The following is a 16,366-nucleotide window of genomic DNA, read 5'->3' as shown; positions in this document are numbered from 1 at the left end:
TCTAGAGACATTAGCAACTGTACTGGAACTGTGATAGTAGACTCAAAGGCAGGGACTCCAAAATGTAAACTTATTTTTCATAATGACCTCAATTAAAATTAACTTTGGAAAGTTCTAATTGAGGACTGTGAAGGACAATGAAGTAGGTAAATGGCACAGTGCAAACAAAATGTAAATGCAGTGATCTAATTGAATGGATATTTTCATGCACAGAATCTTAAAGGTACTACTTAACTCAAATCTATTCTACCTTTAAGATGCTATACATGGTAATATCCAAATAAGTTTCAGTTTTTTGAAGGCCTGTTTCCTATAAAATGAAATAGTAAGTATTTTGGAAAATTGCATGGCAAATGTGCATCTGTTATTCATTCAAGTGCAACAGAGTGGATCATCCCATATCTGGAAGGTGGATCTCTGCATGTTAAGACAGAGACAAAGAAAAAACATATAGACAAAGGGGAGATGAATTACTGTGCGCTTCACTTCTATTCCAGCGAGGCTATCAGGTGACTGTGTGTAAGAGGCCAGACTGGCTACCTGAATGATGTCTGTTTTGAGGACACCAGGTTTGTCCTCAGGAGTCGGGGGCTCGGTCTTGCTCTCAGGGGGCGATGGGTCCAGGTTCTGGGTTGAGGGTCCGTGCTGGATGTTCTCTTTGTCACTGTCATCTTTGGGGCTCTGGGGCACAGGGGCGGGGCTGGCTTTGGTCACCATGGCAGCAGAGCGGGGTCGCGCAGGCCGGCCTCTCTGTACCGTCTCCCAGCCCTCTGCGTCCTTCCTCCCTGTACACACAGCATGAGTCACTCCACTGAACCACACCACAGTACACAGCCCCCACCATTACCATAAACCTCTCCAGACAACAACATTTTGGGACTGCTATGGACAGGTCAAACATTCCTTTTGCATTTTGTAACATGGCAAGTGTGTATTTCTCTTTTAAGTTATATAAAGCCGAGAATCAGCTTCAGCCAGTGTCAGGGGGGTTAAATTTCCCCGAAGCCTGGCTCTTAAATTGCCTGCTTGTTAAATTGCTACACTGCCTTCCCATAAACCTCAGGTTTTATTATTATTATTATTATTATTATTATTATTATTTATTTCTTAGTGGACACCCTCACCCAGAGTGGATGGATATGAAGATTATGGTTACTTCACAGTTTTAAGAGCAATCAGAGTAAATGCTGGCTCCTTATGACCTCTACCCTAAGATCACTGAATCTGAATAGCAAGGAATCATTAACAATCGGAGGGATTCAAGTATCTTTACTTGATATGTTCCTTGTCTTTGCAGCAAGTCACCTGAGAAACTGAAGCAAAATGGAATATTTGAATATTTAAAAACAAACATGGAATTGTAGGGGTTTTGAGTTGAATAGTTAACAGAACTGTAGCTTAATAAACCCCCCTTGGGACGTTTTGTAAGGAGTACCTCTATAAGAGACAAATATGTTGTACTGGATAAATAAATTGGATAGTAAGGTAGCTTATCTATAAGGACAACAGAAGAGCGGTCTCTTCCAGGGAAGAAAACACACCCATAAGAAACCAACAATCATCATCTCATTGAGATTATTTACTTTCTTTCTTTCTTTCTTTCTTCTTTAATATAAACCTGCCGTGGAAATGGTTATCAAACACTGAGCAGAAAAAAAAGGGGGTTCATGGTCACTGAAGCAATAACAGACATGTAATATTCTACACACTTGTGGGGTCCTTATTAACACACATGAAACATTTCTTTCATTAAAGCCCTTTAGAGTTAAACAGAGCACTGCAGCGCAGGGACAGATTAAGTATCAAAACCATTAAAACACCCCCCTCCATCTGGGGCTGCAGAGCACTGTGGATCAGCAGGTGGAATGGAAACTCATGTTCCTCCTCCAGCTCGATGACTTCCACTGCTCAGCACCTCGCTGGCACTCAGATAAACTGCAGCCCGGCCTGCAGGAGAACTCTTAGACAAGCGTCAGTTCCCACCAGATATGGCTTGGCAAGAAGGGAGAGCTGACAAGGTAAAGCGTTCAGAAACAATGCCTTTATCACAAAAGATGGGTATGAAAAAGAAACTGTGTTGGTCTGTCCAGATCAGTCCTACTGTAAGTCAGGTGTCTTTTCTTTTTTCTTTGGGAGATTTGCCTTGTGCAAACACTAAACTAACAAAATAACAAATCAATTGTAAGGGCAATGATAAACATTTACTTTTTTGCAGAGTTACACGTCAAGTTATCCTTAATGAAGAAAGGAAAACAAAAAAACAAGGAAGTGGATGTGTGTCACATAAAATTTCAAATAATAAAACTAAATCGAATGATTAATATGTTAATTTTGTGTTAATTTTTGAGTTTTTTTTTCCACAGAGCAGTTTTTAGTTTAACAGGTAATTTCCATGCATGTGGGCCTGTTGCTCCTCAGCTTGAGCTACAGTTGCTGGAACAAATTTGAAACATTTTGATTTACCAAAAGTCAAAACTCTCTTATGAGCTCTGATTTGCTATGATGCTTACATATAACCCAGTTTATCAGCGTAATAAGGGCCTGCTGCAGAGAACAGGAACCCCGTCTCCCTGAACAACAGGGCCAAAGGCAGTGACATTGAAAGCTGTGATGTCACTCACCGGGTTTCTCAGCGGGGCAGGGCGGGAGGGAGTGTGAGGTAGGCAGGGGCATCCCGGGGACACTGCGGCTGGAAGAGTGACTGGCCTTCACCTTGTCTGCCCAGCTAGTGCCTGTAGGAGTGAGGCGAGCTGTGGCCAGGGTAGGAGGAGGACCTCTGAAGAAAAAAGAGAATTATCTATTTACAGGGTTTTCACTGAGGAGGACAGTAGGGATGTGTGCAAAGAACACCGTCAATATACTCAGACAGAAAGTGTTTCAGTGCTGGAAACCCTGACAATGGCCAGTTCTTATAGGTGGCATGTGTTCTGCCATCCTGTTGGGTTTATTTTGTATGAAGCTGCAAAACACTACACCGAAGGCAAGATCCCTGACAATACAATTGTGTGATGTTTAAAGGCAGATAAAAGGTACCAATTTAGGCTTGGGAGGGTTTGAAGCCTTAAATCAAAGTGTACACAATCTGTCATTGTGGTTGTGTGAAGTGTATCTTATTGTTTAAGAGATGCCATCTTGTGCCGTTTGGGTTCTGGCTACACAAACTGTATAAAATGACATTTCTTGACAAAAAGAGACACCTCTCACATGAACTATAAACTTATTATAAATCACACATGAAAGGCATAGACACACAAATCTCTTTTTAATGAAAAACAAACAAACAAACAAAAAATGTAAACATGTTTTGGTGCTGGATCTGCTGTAACTGACCTACAGTAGGCAATCTGTGTTGTGTTTTAATTCTTGTTAAATGTAACAAAACTATTAAAACCAAATGAACATCCTGTTAAACTTGCACCACTAGCATTAAGTGTCCTGAAATGTCATTAGTAATTATAGAATAGAATACATTTAAATCCTGAAAATTCTATGCATGGGATGACCTTTATACACAAAATGCTGCTCTGAACTTGTCTGGTTTCTCATATGTGATTTATAATCTTATAAATGTCATTCCATGCACAGAATTATCAGAAAAATATAATTAATTAATGATTCTGTGCAGTTTTTATTTAAAAAACAGACACACAAGCACGCACGCGCACACACACACACACACACACACACACAAGAAAGCAGTATGCAAGTGTTTCGCTACTTGGATATTGGACCCTTTCATGAAGAATGCATTAAAGAATCAAGGCTCCTGAACCCTGTGGTGCCCTGTAAGATTTCCAACTCTCAGAAAGGATAAATGGTAAGCTTAGTTGATAGTACTCCATTATAATCAATATCTATTTCCTGCAGCATCAAATTACAAAATAATGTACATATTGAACCAACGTTTCAGCAGTCTTTAACCACAATTATATCTCAATAGCCCTTTGTTTCTCTGTTTAAAGAAAGAAAATCCCTAGAAATTACATTAAACAAATGATTTTCTTGCAGCTATCGATTCTCCTTTTACCAGTGGGTGTGCAAATTCTACCAGAAAAACACTGCCAAATTAGTACTAGGATATTTTATATCTATAATGGATTTTCTTTTTTTTTTTTGGGGGGGGGGTTAATGTGCTTCTAATCTTGTTTGCAATTCTGTATCCTAATTTTCTCATTCCTCTCTTCTAATCAGCAATTAGAATGTGAAAGTCTGCAAACTATGGGGTTAGCCGAGGACATCCAGTGTGGAGCAATACGTCAAAATCAGGAAAAGAGCACAATGTATCTAGAGCTTATAAACATAACTGTGTCTTTACACCGGAACAGAGCACAGTATAGAAAAGTGCAAGTATAGAAGAAAACTTTTCCGGTAGACACTAGGCATTACAGAATCTAAAGTGGGCTAAACTCTTACATACTAATGATCGGATGGATTCCTTAAACAGAGAAATGGTCCAATAAGAAACCATGGCATCTGCATAAGAAATAAGTAAAATCAGCTATGTTTCATTGGAATGTTAGGTTGCATGTTGTTGTAGCATGTGCAGATTCAAACCACCATCCCATGCACAATTCTGAGCGCCTGATCTGCACATTCCCAAACGAGTGACAAATGTGCTACAGTGAAGGATGTGGGTGGGCTGACCTCTTAAACAGGAATAGGAGATTGACATTACTGTAACAAGCTTGTTTATACAATGAATCCTGTAACACTGAGTGACACATCAAAATTAAGCAATAATATGGTATAGTGAGATGTATTACATACAGTTTGTCTGCTTCAGGAGCCAAAGCTTAACAGCGAGACTTACCCAAAATTGAGTGTCCTTCGTGCACTGGATGAGGGGTTGTTCCGATCAGTGGATGGACTGGACATCACATGGCGCCCTGGAGACATCTTTCGTACTTCCCAAGCCAGAGACGTGGGCCTGCAACACACGAATATAGACCACAGCTCCTGAAGAACACCACAATTCAACTTGTCCGTCTACCTGTGTCAATGTATAGGAAACTAATACTGTCTTGATGCTCGGTCACTTTACTTCTGTTAATACCCTGCAAAACACATTCACGTCTTGACCGAACAAAAGAAATGTTGCTCTGTTTCCTGACAATTCACGAAAGTTGTCCTGCGATATGTATGCGATCCGTAAGACCATTGTTGAGGAGTTCATAAGGTTAAAGGAGCCCTAAGGTTTGTAGCACACTTTGTAGCAATTTGTATTGTACTTCTAATTTGTCTCTTCCACACAGACTACACGAATGGGGTATCTTAGATAATGTTTGGAAGATTGCACTAATACACTTCCTATAGTGTCAAAGCACAAACTGATCAGTCACTTAAAAGTCTCTATCAATACATCGGTGTAGAGGTCACATAAGGAGACATCAAAAGGGCTAAGTAGACACCAAATTAAATTGTGGATTGGTTGATTACAGCTGATCAGCAGATGCTCTTTAGCAGTAGATACACAATACACTAAGTACCTGTGTTGAATTTTAGAACTCAAAATGGAATACAAATGCCCCATCCAACCTACCTGTTCTGGGCATCTGTTTTCTCCAGCTTTTCTTGGAGCTGAATCCAGTCAATTAAGGCTTTGAAATCCCTGACGTAGTTATCCAGCATCATCAGCACCTCCTGAAGAAAGCAGAATAAGGTTGGAGATGGATAAAATGGAACATAACTGATACCGATACATAAATGAAAAAAAAAGGAATACAAGCACCCTTGTTCTTGCTCATTCCCCAACTCTTGTTCGCCACACATGGGTAAGACCACCCCACTACGGTTTGCTACAGCTTCAACCCCCAGGTCGACAATGCGCTGGAAAGCCCCCCTGGTTTCGATTGTCCAGGAATGGTTCCGGGAACAGAGAATTCGACTCCCCAGTCACCAGATCTCATCCCAATAGAGCATCTGTGGGATGAGGTGGAACGAGCTGAGTTGGCATGGGCCAGCATCCCTATGGCACGTTTTCCACACGTTGTTGAATCCATGCCCTGATGATTTCAGGCTTTTCTGAGGGCAAAAGGGGGAGCAACTCGCTATTAAGTCAGTGTTCCTCATAAAGTAGCCATTCAGTGTACAGCTGAGAGAGTGTAATTCCAGTGCTCAGTGAACATCCTCTGGGCTGCTGCAAACATGAGAAATCACAATAGAGAGTTGCCAAGATGCATTGGAATAAAAAAAAAATCCTGATGCTTTGAAAACCAAAAACAATACTAAGCATAAGTGGCATGTTTTGACTTTTTTCGGGGAGGAATCCTAGGATGCTATAACCACAAGCAGAATCATTCATTTCAGGAAGTGGATTACAGAAACAACATCATAGTGGAACAAAAAAAGGCATTTAACTCACAAAAGCCCTATAGTATCAAAGTCAAAATATAAAACAAAGCATTGCAAAACCAGAACCCATTTAAAATCCAAGCTGATTTGAATCTTACTCTAAAAGTCACTGGCCAACACTACAGTTGTTTTTCTCAAAATATTGTATTTTTGTAAAAGAGAGAAAGAAAAAGGTGGGAGTGAAAAGATGACACTAATAGCAGAGATCCTAGGACAGGACTGCTGGATTAGCTGTCAGAAGATTGTGTTTAAAATGCCCCCACCTCTTCAACCCATTGACACACTATGCTGATGCTTCCTGTTCGACAGCAGACAGACTGGTGTAGTGTGTACTATAGGGCTCTAATTCAGAGCAGGAGAAGAAAAAAACATCAAACTGAAGGTTAGAAAGGGTATTTCAATCTCAAATATGAGACTGATGCCCTTTCACAAGCTGAAGACATAGTGGGACACTTTCTGTTAAATTTGTAGCAGTGCTACCCTAATGTAGAGAAGATGGCAGACTTTGAAAATACAGCCAACAGCCTCTCTCTTGTGCAGTACATCTTAAAGATGAAAAACAATATGTTACATCTAATTGAAATTGTAGCTAACACATAGTTCTTCATTGGCGTGTTACAAGGGATATACACTTATCAAAATTAATAACAATGTTAAGCACACTAGATCAAAAGGTACTGCTTAAAACTCAAAGCAGCATAATGGCCAATAACATTGTTTTACAAACCACTGGTCGAGAACCATAACAACAAAAACTCCTAGCGGAGAGAGAATAGCCCTGCGCGAACAGTCTAGCCGGCAGTCTACCTAAGCCCCAAGTCTATACAAAAACCTGAAATGTAGAAAATGTCCCTGACTGAGCATGAAGAAAAGACACCCACTCCGCAAGTTAACGGTCCCAAATTGGGAAGCTAGACTAAATGGGTTTCGAGCCTGGGTGGGTGGCGGTGCTCGTGGGCGGAGGACTGTATCAAAACCCTGATCGTAGCCCCGTAACCCGAGTCCATGTTTGACGAACAAGGAAACACAAACAAGACAGGGCCGCAGGGGCAGCCTAGCAGACCCGCTGGTGCACGTCTCACTAGGCCCCCGCAGCTATGAAGGCCATTTTGTTCAAGCGAGGCAAAGAGAGCGGAGAACAAAAGTCCTCTCAGAAAGCAGCTCCTTAGCCTAACGGAATCGCAAAATGTCTAGATGTCCGGCTAAAATTACCAATTAGTTTACCAATTGGCTGCAACGAATTCGATTGGTTTGTAATTAATTCTAGTTACTGGCGCGTAGAGCAGGACGGATGGCGCCATCCCTTTGTCCTACTGACACACAATACAGCAAGAGCCGGGGCCCAGGGGAACCTGTGGACATCAATAAAGCTTTGCAGCTCACCTACCCCAGGCTGCAGAAGGCTTACAGGAGCTACAGCGCTTTGCTGAGAGAAGGGGGAAAATAAAATCCAACCGCATGAAGGTGCTGACGAAAAAACAGATGGGGGGGGTGGGGGCGGGGGGGGGCGGGGGGGGAGTGGACTGCTTTTTTCTTTTCCCTTCGTTTTCTCTGTTGGAGGGATTGCAGTCGCCCCTCAACAGAGGTCAGACGGCTCACTGATACCATATGTGCTGAAGGTCAAGTCTGGTACACAAGACGGGCTGGGGGGTTAGGGAGGAGAGAGAGATCGATGAGCAGATAAAAATAAAAGATAAAAAAAACATTGCTCTGTTCAATTAAACACAATGACTTGCAAAAAATAAAGATATGGACACATAGAACATCTATTTTTGGCTGTGTGTAGGCCTATCTATCTGACACATTTCAGTCCGATGTTGGGATTGTGATTATGGTGATTGTTGGCATTATCAGTCCCAGCCCAAGCCGACAAGTAGCTCACTCCATTGACCAACATTCACAGGGCAGAGCTAAGTAGTATAGGGAGACTCTGGATTCCAATACGGCCCTTTAATTCATACAATCCTATATGATGACCAAAAAGGGAATTCTGATACTGAAGTTATGATTGCATGTTTTTAATTGATTTATTTATAATATCTAGACACTGGAACTGAACTGAAATAACAAATGAGAAACTTGCAAGGAGCATCTTAAGCCTGACCCTTTTTCTCTAGGAAAATACGAATGGAAATGATTTATTGGGACAGTGAAGGGAGTGGTAATTGTTAGAAAAGCTCTTCTGTGCTTTTAGTTAATAGACAAGTCAACTAGTGAAAGATGTGCCGGGCATCACCAATGGAAATTAGAGCTAGTAAACACCACAGGGTGCATTTATAGGACGCTCATTTGGTAATGCTCTCCCTCGGCAGCCGAGAGGAGATGTGGTCCCTGGCTGTGACAGCTAGCATATACAATAAAGTCACTGTTTGTTGCCAGTGAAGTAGCAGTCTAAAGAGTCACAGCTGACTCGAAGAAATCCCAGCTCAGAGATAGTCTTTGAACGAGGCCACAGATTAAAACACTTCACTGCATCCTTAATTAACCCCACCTGAGAGAAGTGATTTCTTCCTTGTCTTTTAACCTTGCAGAGGATAAGACTCTCAGGACGGTTTAGTCACAAAAGTCGTCTAGCAAAGCACAACAAACTTAAGCATTGGCAACCTGAAACAAAAAAAGAATACGCAGGCCACTCATTTCTATGCAGGGCCACACAGTAAGCAAACTAATAATAATAACTCATGTGTTGATGAGCCATGGTCCGTCTTTCATGTGATGCATGACATGAAAGAGGTATGGATTCTGACACATAATCAAAGAAAGGAGTGATGGCATGAACAGTGATCAGCACAAACGTTAAATGGGGAATAAATCTCCCTCACAGATGATACAAAAGCATTCTTTCCACCATGTTTAACAATTCTAATTAATATTATTTGTCAAATATATATATGACAAATAATATTAATCAGAATTGTTAAACATGGTGGAAAGAATGCTTTATATATAATGAAGCATAATGAAATCTCTCCTGGAAAGGGGACACTGTAGAAACATCTTGGGGAGGCCTTCATCCTGCACTGGATTGAGAAAGGCTGATGATGATTATGAAGGTATATATGCAAGAAAACTACCACACATTTCAGATTGGCAAATTCAAAACAAACAGTAAATATAGATTTAAAAATTAGGGAGTATGACTGTCACTTTTGCTAGGGTGGCTGATTTTTTCTAAATGTTATATTCCCAGCCCTGAAACTCCTTAAATGCACAACACAACAGACATTACATCTCCGATTCAGCCAACAGTGGAGAAGAACTAATTAGGCCTTTAGGCTCTGGGTTACAGAGGGTTCGGTGTTATTAAAATAAAATCATAAATCAGCTTGATCAGCACAACACGGGGAGAGTCGTTCCTGGTGTCTCTGTGTGCTGAAGACACTTGCCCTGACACTGGGCCATTTCATGCAGAGGACTGCGGTTTAAAAGCAAATCGACAGCATGTTTAGACTGCTCTCATTCTCCTTTTACTTCTCCTTTAAATAGAAGGCGGCTATTAATGGATTCAAACAGCAAAAATCATTGTAATTTTAGTTTAATAATAATAATCACAAATTGGTGTAAATATTTCCATCCTAATGCCGGTCAGTGTGTGTGTGTGTGTGTGTGTGTGTGTGTGTGTGTGTGTGTGTGTGTGTGTGTGTGTGTGTGGGGGGGGGGATCTTGGTCAGGGGGTGTCCAAGATTATTCAAGCTATAAATTCCCCTTCTGTCACCTGATACATTGAATCTGACAAAACTGGTCCCCTTGGTGGCTGATAAAGCCACTTTGAAAAGGGTCGTATTTTCTGGCTTTTTGAGGGGTGGGTTATTAGAGCAGACCTTGGCCGACAGGCAGCCAGAGAGACAATGTTTGTGTTCTGCATGCAATGCAGTATTTATAAAACTCCATTGTATCGTGAGTTAAGAGAATCAAAGCGCTCGGTTTCCCCTAAGGCTAATTTCACCATTTATCAGTGGCTCCATTAGCTTTAAGGCATCCAGTGCAGCAACGGCGGTGATAGCAGGAGCAGTAACAGTGACGGCAGTGCCAGATGCAGTTGCGGTCAGGAGCACTTGAACGCCTGGCCCATTAAGAACGGTGACGAGGGTAGAGCCTGAGGCGCTGCCCGAACGCTGGAGGGGAGAATATACACAGCAGCTGATCCTCTTACACAGTCCCGCTGTCTGCCTCCTGACCGCAAACCAGCTCTCTGCAGCACGCAACCACAAGTAGTCAACAGAGCCTGGGAGAGCCAGCACACAGATGAACATTATCTCCCGTGACACTGCGATCAATAATCATGCACAACGCCGCATAGCATAACAGTAATGTGACGGGTAGATACCTGCTTAAAAATAAACAAACAAGCTTGCCTGCCATCGCCTACACCCTCCTTTGTGCTTTTTATTTGGGGGGGGGAGTTCAGTCATTCCACCAACTTCAATCTTTTAGATTTACAATGTCCAGGGGGTGAATTCACACTATTTTATCAATGTTTGAGTGTGAGGCAATGCTTCACCACTCTGGACTGCATTGTTTTTTCCAAAAGCAGGACAAGCCGTAATATTTCACAGCGTTGTGTCATTCCAGCACCACTTTTCTGTAACAAATACGAGCCATTTGACCTCTGATCTCATTTTGGATTAGGCCGTAGTGCTTCTGCACAGTCATGTAAAATATGTGAAAAGTAGTCTCGTCTCTGCTTGAACACCAGTGTAATAATTACACAACACCCACGCAGGCTACTTTCTACCACCTGTTAAAAACAAACAAACCAAAGGGAATTATGGTAGGTTTTGTGTTTTGCTCTGAAAACTGAGGATCAGCTATTAAGGAACCACAATATTTTTTTCACCATCACACACCCAACTACAATGGGTTGAAGTGAGGTTTTATTTTTACATTCAAAAACCACTCTGTCCATTCTCTTACATGCCATACAATCTGGTTTCTTCCTGTATGTCTGAGAATATGCCCTCAAGTTCAAAGTTCAAATCACAGAACAAGACTTTCTCACAGTCTGCATCAAATACTATCAGGAAGCAGGCCCTCTGATTTTTAACATGATAAAGTCTCTCTGAAATACCTAAAACAGAAGACTGCCAATGCTTACCTTTTAATTAAAAGATTACAGAGCTTCACATTACTCCATGGGAGAGATTTTAGACAAATTAATATGTTTCAATATGCAAGTAGGCCTAAACATTAAAAATTGTATTTGTACAGATTGTAAGAGCACTGCTAAGGGCCAGGTATCTAAAACTTGCAAGCACAAGACAGAACATGGATGCTGCATACAGGTAGAGAAACTGGATCCAGATGAGGTTGTGAAAGAGGCAGGCCACTCCCGCCACAATGACGGACGGAAATCCGATTACAAGGCGAAGAGTTTGCCCCATGCCACCGCACAGGAAGACGAGCGCTCTTCTAAGATTGAAGCTCATTAATAATGACACCACTCAGAAGTGTACAGAGCACTCGACACAAAGGTACACATGCTGCTCACCACGGCCTGCTGTTCAGTTTGGATGCACACACATCAAAACTCAAGGGTGCAAAAACCAACAAAGACACAAAAGCATTACACTTTCTCGCTGATATGAGGACTACCTTCTACCCTTCATCCAATATCGCTTGTGTGGCGTGGGTCTGTAGGTAGCCTAAATTAAAGATTTATGTTTGCAGTGAATAATGATTTGAAGTTATCAGGTGGTAGAATTGGACAGAAAAGGGAATTAAAAAAATGGAAGCACTGCACTGCTTTTCACCCCACACTGTAAAGACTGGGTAACCCCCCTGCCCCCAGGCTACTACCCCCTCCTCCAGCATGGGAGACCCTTATCACTCATTTAGAAACACCTCTCAAGCCTCTCCCACCCACACTCTTGTTTACACTCTGTCATCAATCTCACATTTTTCCAGGATCGCAGAGGGGTGCACAGAGTGATAATTCTCTCACCAGGATGCATTCAATGCTGCTTTTGACGTAAACCAGAAAACAAAAGGAATGTGCCGTGGTGGGGGTGAAGGAGAGTAAATGAAAAGAATATTTAGCAAATAAATCTCAATAGCACCATCTACTGTCTTTGAAAAAAACCTCACAAATGTATATACTCTTTGAAGTAATTTGTATCCAGATTCTCAAATTGACATTTGCCGATTTAGTGAAGCATCTATTGGGGGTTGTTTTCTTGCACTTATTTCAGCAGCCTCAATTATAAAATTTTTCCATTACCCACATAAGGCTACTCAGTGGTATGAAAGTTATAGGCAGCAACCTTGTGTAGTTTCTTTTTCACTATATGAAAATGCAGGGCCACCTTCAATTTTGGCAGCCCAGATGGTAACAGTGTCAACCTGGGACCCCACAGGCCGGGCTCATACCTTGCATTCCACGACGCTCTGGTCCGATTCGCACGTGACATAGATCTCGTCCACAGCCCTGCGCAGGTTGTCGAAGAGGAAGGCCCAGTAGCGAGCCCTCAGGTCCACCTTGCGGGGCTGCCTGGCCTTAGTGGGGCTCTTCTCGGTGTTCTTGTCAATCGACGCTCCGGCTGCACTCTTGCAGTCCAGGCCCACATTCTACACAGAAAGAAACGGAAACAACAAGAACGTTTTCCATTGGGCATTCCTCTATTCTTCAGGAAGACAAGATGGAGAGCTTGAGCCGTGCCATATTCAAGTGAGCAGCCTTGACAGCCTCAGACAAGACTAACACTGGAGAATATGGAAGCTCAAAGCATGTGGTATATTTTTAACTTTTTAAACAGTGGGAAGTAACAGAGCTGGTGTTCAGTTATAATTGTCATCCGTTTCACAGATTTTAATGGGAGAGACCAACATTAGCAGGTTGACGAGCATGGGGACATGTCAGGGTTGTTCTAGTTCTTAGAGATCTTCTGGTTTTCATTCCAGTTCAGTTCTCATTTACTTCATTGAACCCTTAACTGAGCCAATACCTCTCCTATTACAACTAATATAATGGATTGTGGTGACTTAAAAGTTGCAGAATTCAAACTACATATGCAACTCTAGATCTAACCTTAAAAGTTTCTTTGAAAAAGCTGGAAATAAATGAAAAGGTCTAACTGTGCAGATTTGTTCTTACAAAGCATTCAATTAGCTAAGAGAAAGCTAAGGGATGTTGAAAAACAGAAAGCTGAGGGGTCCAGAAGAACAGCATTGGCAGGCCTGAACTATGCCCTGAAGAGATACTATATATACATCATTGTTTTATTGTACAGCAAGTGGAGGTTAAGGATAAGTGGAGAAATAGAGAGTGGCTCTTGTGCTTATTGTGCACCCTTCCATCTGGAGCTGCCGTACTCTGGGGAATTGCCCTTGACTACTCTGTACTCCAGTAAAACCTCAGCAGCTTTCCCTAAATTCTTTACAAGCAAAAGTTGCCAACTGCACCTCCCCATTCACAAGTAACAGGACCACCAATCGCCATTTGCAGACATAAAATTGGAGACACAAATCAAAGAATTAAAAAGATATATATAAAGAAAAATTGCAGAAGCACTTTAAAGCAGCATGGTCTCGAAACGGCGAGCAGAGAAAGGCCCAGCACTGCCCCAGAGCAGAGTTGTGCTCTCCTGGCTCTTGTCTTCCCAGTATGCAGCAAAGCAGAACTACAGAATCCACTTAGCAAATTAGCGGCCCTCTGCACTTCTCACCCATGGCTAAAGAGACTGCTTGTCAACTGCTCACAGGAGGCTGGTCTGGGGAGCAGAGAACATGGCATGACCAGCACAGCCCCACAATCAGCACAGCCCTGCACTCCAGGAAAGCAGTGAAGAGAGCAGGAAGCACAGTGGCCAAAGGGGAGGGGGACCAAGAGAGCCTAATGGAGTCAGGCACATGTAGCAAAGCTGTGACAGGCTGCAGCCAAGTTCCTGCATCACCTTATGACTCTTTATAAAGACTATATCATCCGTTGCATAGCATAGGATGTAAAGTGGAAAAATATTAGGTATACGTCTCATTAAACAACTAGCGTATAATCTTAATTCTCTTATATTTCCAGAACCAGGGCTGTAGCCTGTGAAAGGGTTGAGGGCTGCAGAGAAATCTAGAGAAGGGCCATAAATGAATATGCGGCTTAAAAGATAAGGGCGTCTGCAAATAAATAAATAAATAAATAATAAAAAGAGGGCCTATATAGAGATACCATACAGGTTCCCTCTTTATACCGACCACTTTTTAATGCCCTCCGTGGCCTTCTCTAGCTTTCCAGCTTTCCCCCTGGGATTGTATTGCACCCATGTGTAATGGCTTTTCTCTATATCTCCTCCTTTACCATGCTAACCCACACTCCCAGACTCGACAGCATAATGAAGGAGGACTTTACAAAGTCAATAAGGGGCAAGACACGCTGATCCTCACAAGCCTGTGCACACTCCCAGTAGTTTTGAGTGAAGTCCTAATGTCGCTACTCTACATCCCATTAAATAACACACTGGGAATCGGTCAAATAGCCCACTGGGAAAGAACCAGGAGGTTATATAGAGTACAGTGACAAAAAAATGTACAGACCAAAGACCATCTGATCCCTGGATTATGTAAAACATCACTTATCAGTGTTTCCTTATAGCTAAACTTGAGATCAAATGCACAGACACCCCTAATTTTATTTTCTTTAATTTGCCCCCCCCATTCCCCCACTCTCTCTTTCCCAGCTGTTGGTTTTCAAGAGTATTATGACAGCCACTATGGATCATCTCACTAACAACTACAGCCCCGCCACTGCAGCCGACACATAATTAGCCATCAGTCTGTCAAGATCATAACAGGTTCAAACTAATGTGGCTACATCGCTACATTTAACTTTACACACATTTCATAGGTTTCTTCAGCACTGAGGAGACTCTACTAAGTGCTATGGGAGCTGAGGTTCTAGTGCTGAATTTCTATATCATCAGTTCCCTTTATTAGAAGCAGTCACAACTAATTTCAGCTTAATTTCCAAAAGGCAGGAGCTCAACTCTCAACTAAGAAAAGAATAAAACAACAAAAAAAAAAAACGAAAAATAAATCTATTTGTGGACAAATATCCAAAACAAACAGCAAAGAAAGGACATTCTTCAGGAAACGACAACAGAAACATGTATGCATTTGTATGAGTGTGAGGGGGGCGGGGCTGGGGATACAAAGGTGGCAACAGAAATCAGAGTAACCACAAAACACCTTAGAACCCCCCCCCCCCTAAACTAAAACTATGGGTTTACAGAGACAGTGGCCGCCACATAGCGTGAGTGTAACCCTACCTGAGAGGGGGGAATAAGGCAGTGGTTGGTTAATGGAAAGGTCATTTGGATTCCCCGAGGTGGCGGGCCAGCCTGACACGGCTCGTTTGTCACAGTTCAATAACTGGCACTCTGGGGACGGGGGGGGGATGCTTCTGGGACCCGCCACTGACTGCACAGCTGATTCTCAGCATTTCACCCTCCATTAGCTCCTTAAAATGAGGTCACAGCAACCTGCTGGAGTCCACTGCTCTTAAGGCACGGTGTGACCACAACACAGACACACCACTGACAACTACAATACAGCTAACATGATGGGTTTGATTTGATCCTATTTTATTTTATTGATGCATAAGTGACTTACAGTTAATGATAGCATGTGTTGTATTTAATGGAGCACTCTAAACCCATTACGTTAGTGTGTGTGTATAAATATATATCAAAAAGGAAAATGAATAAGAAAATGTTCGCAGTGCTCCAGTGGGTGTCAGAGCTGTGCTGATAGTAGTACACAGCACAGCGCTGTACTGCAGAATTCATGGATCTAACCACAGATTCCTTTACGACGGGTTTTTGTTTCAATATTATAAAGGCCCCTCTTGTGTAATATGTTGCAAACCAAGCAAAAAAGCATTAAAAACTTTCAGATCTTTAAAAGTGGACAAAACAAACGGACAAAAAACAGATTTGGTGATGTCATTAACTACATGGTGAAGTAAAAGTATTTGACCAAATGAGCAGTTTGATGAACAGCAATTAATAACAGGTACCCAAACATAGGCTTT

The 16,366-nt window shown here is 42.1% G+C and overlaps 1 protein-coding gene across 2 annotated transcripts in view; it reads right to left on the bottom strand.

Annotated features, from left to right (window-relative positions):
• Positions 1-16,366, bottom strand: part of scaper (S-phase cyclin A-associated protein in the ER) — a 131,949-nt gene that overhangs the window by 103,056 nt on the left and 12,527 nt on the right. For both annotated transcript variants that reach the window (XM_066701833.1, XM_066701834.1), the window contains exons 4-8: positions 12,718-12,915; positions 5,540-5,640; positions 4,811-4,927; positions 2,622-2,776; positions 541-785 (exon numbers count right to left, since the gene is read on the bottom strand). In XM_066701833.1, the coding sequence (XP_066557930.1) occupies positions 541-785; positions 2,622-2,776; positions 4,811-4,927; positions 5,540-5,640; positions 12,718-12,915 (816 nt within the window). The remainder of the gene's footprint in view (positions 1-540; positions 786-2,621; positions 2,777-4,810; positions 4,928-5,539; positions 5,641-12,717; positions 12,916-16,366) is intronic.

The sequence above is a fragment of the Amia ocellicauda genome, chromosome 4 (assembly GCF_036373705.1).
Source record: "Amia ocellicauda isolate fAmiCal2 chromosome 4, fAmiCal2.hap1, whole genome shotgun sequence".
Lineage (NCBI taxonomy): Eukaryota > Metazoa > Chordata > Actinopteri > Amiiformes > Amiidae > Amia > Amia ocellicauda.
Note: the sequence above shows the minus strand (reverse complement) of the source record. Positions and strands in the feature narration are given on the sequence as shown.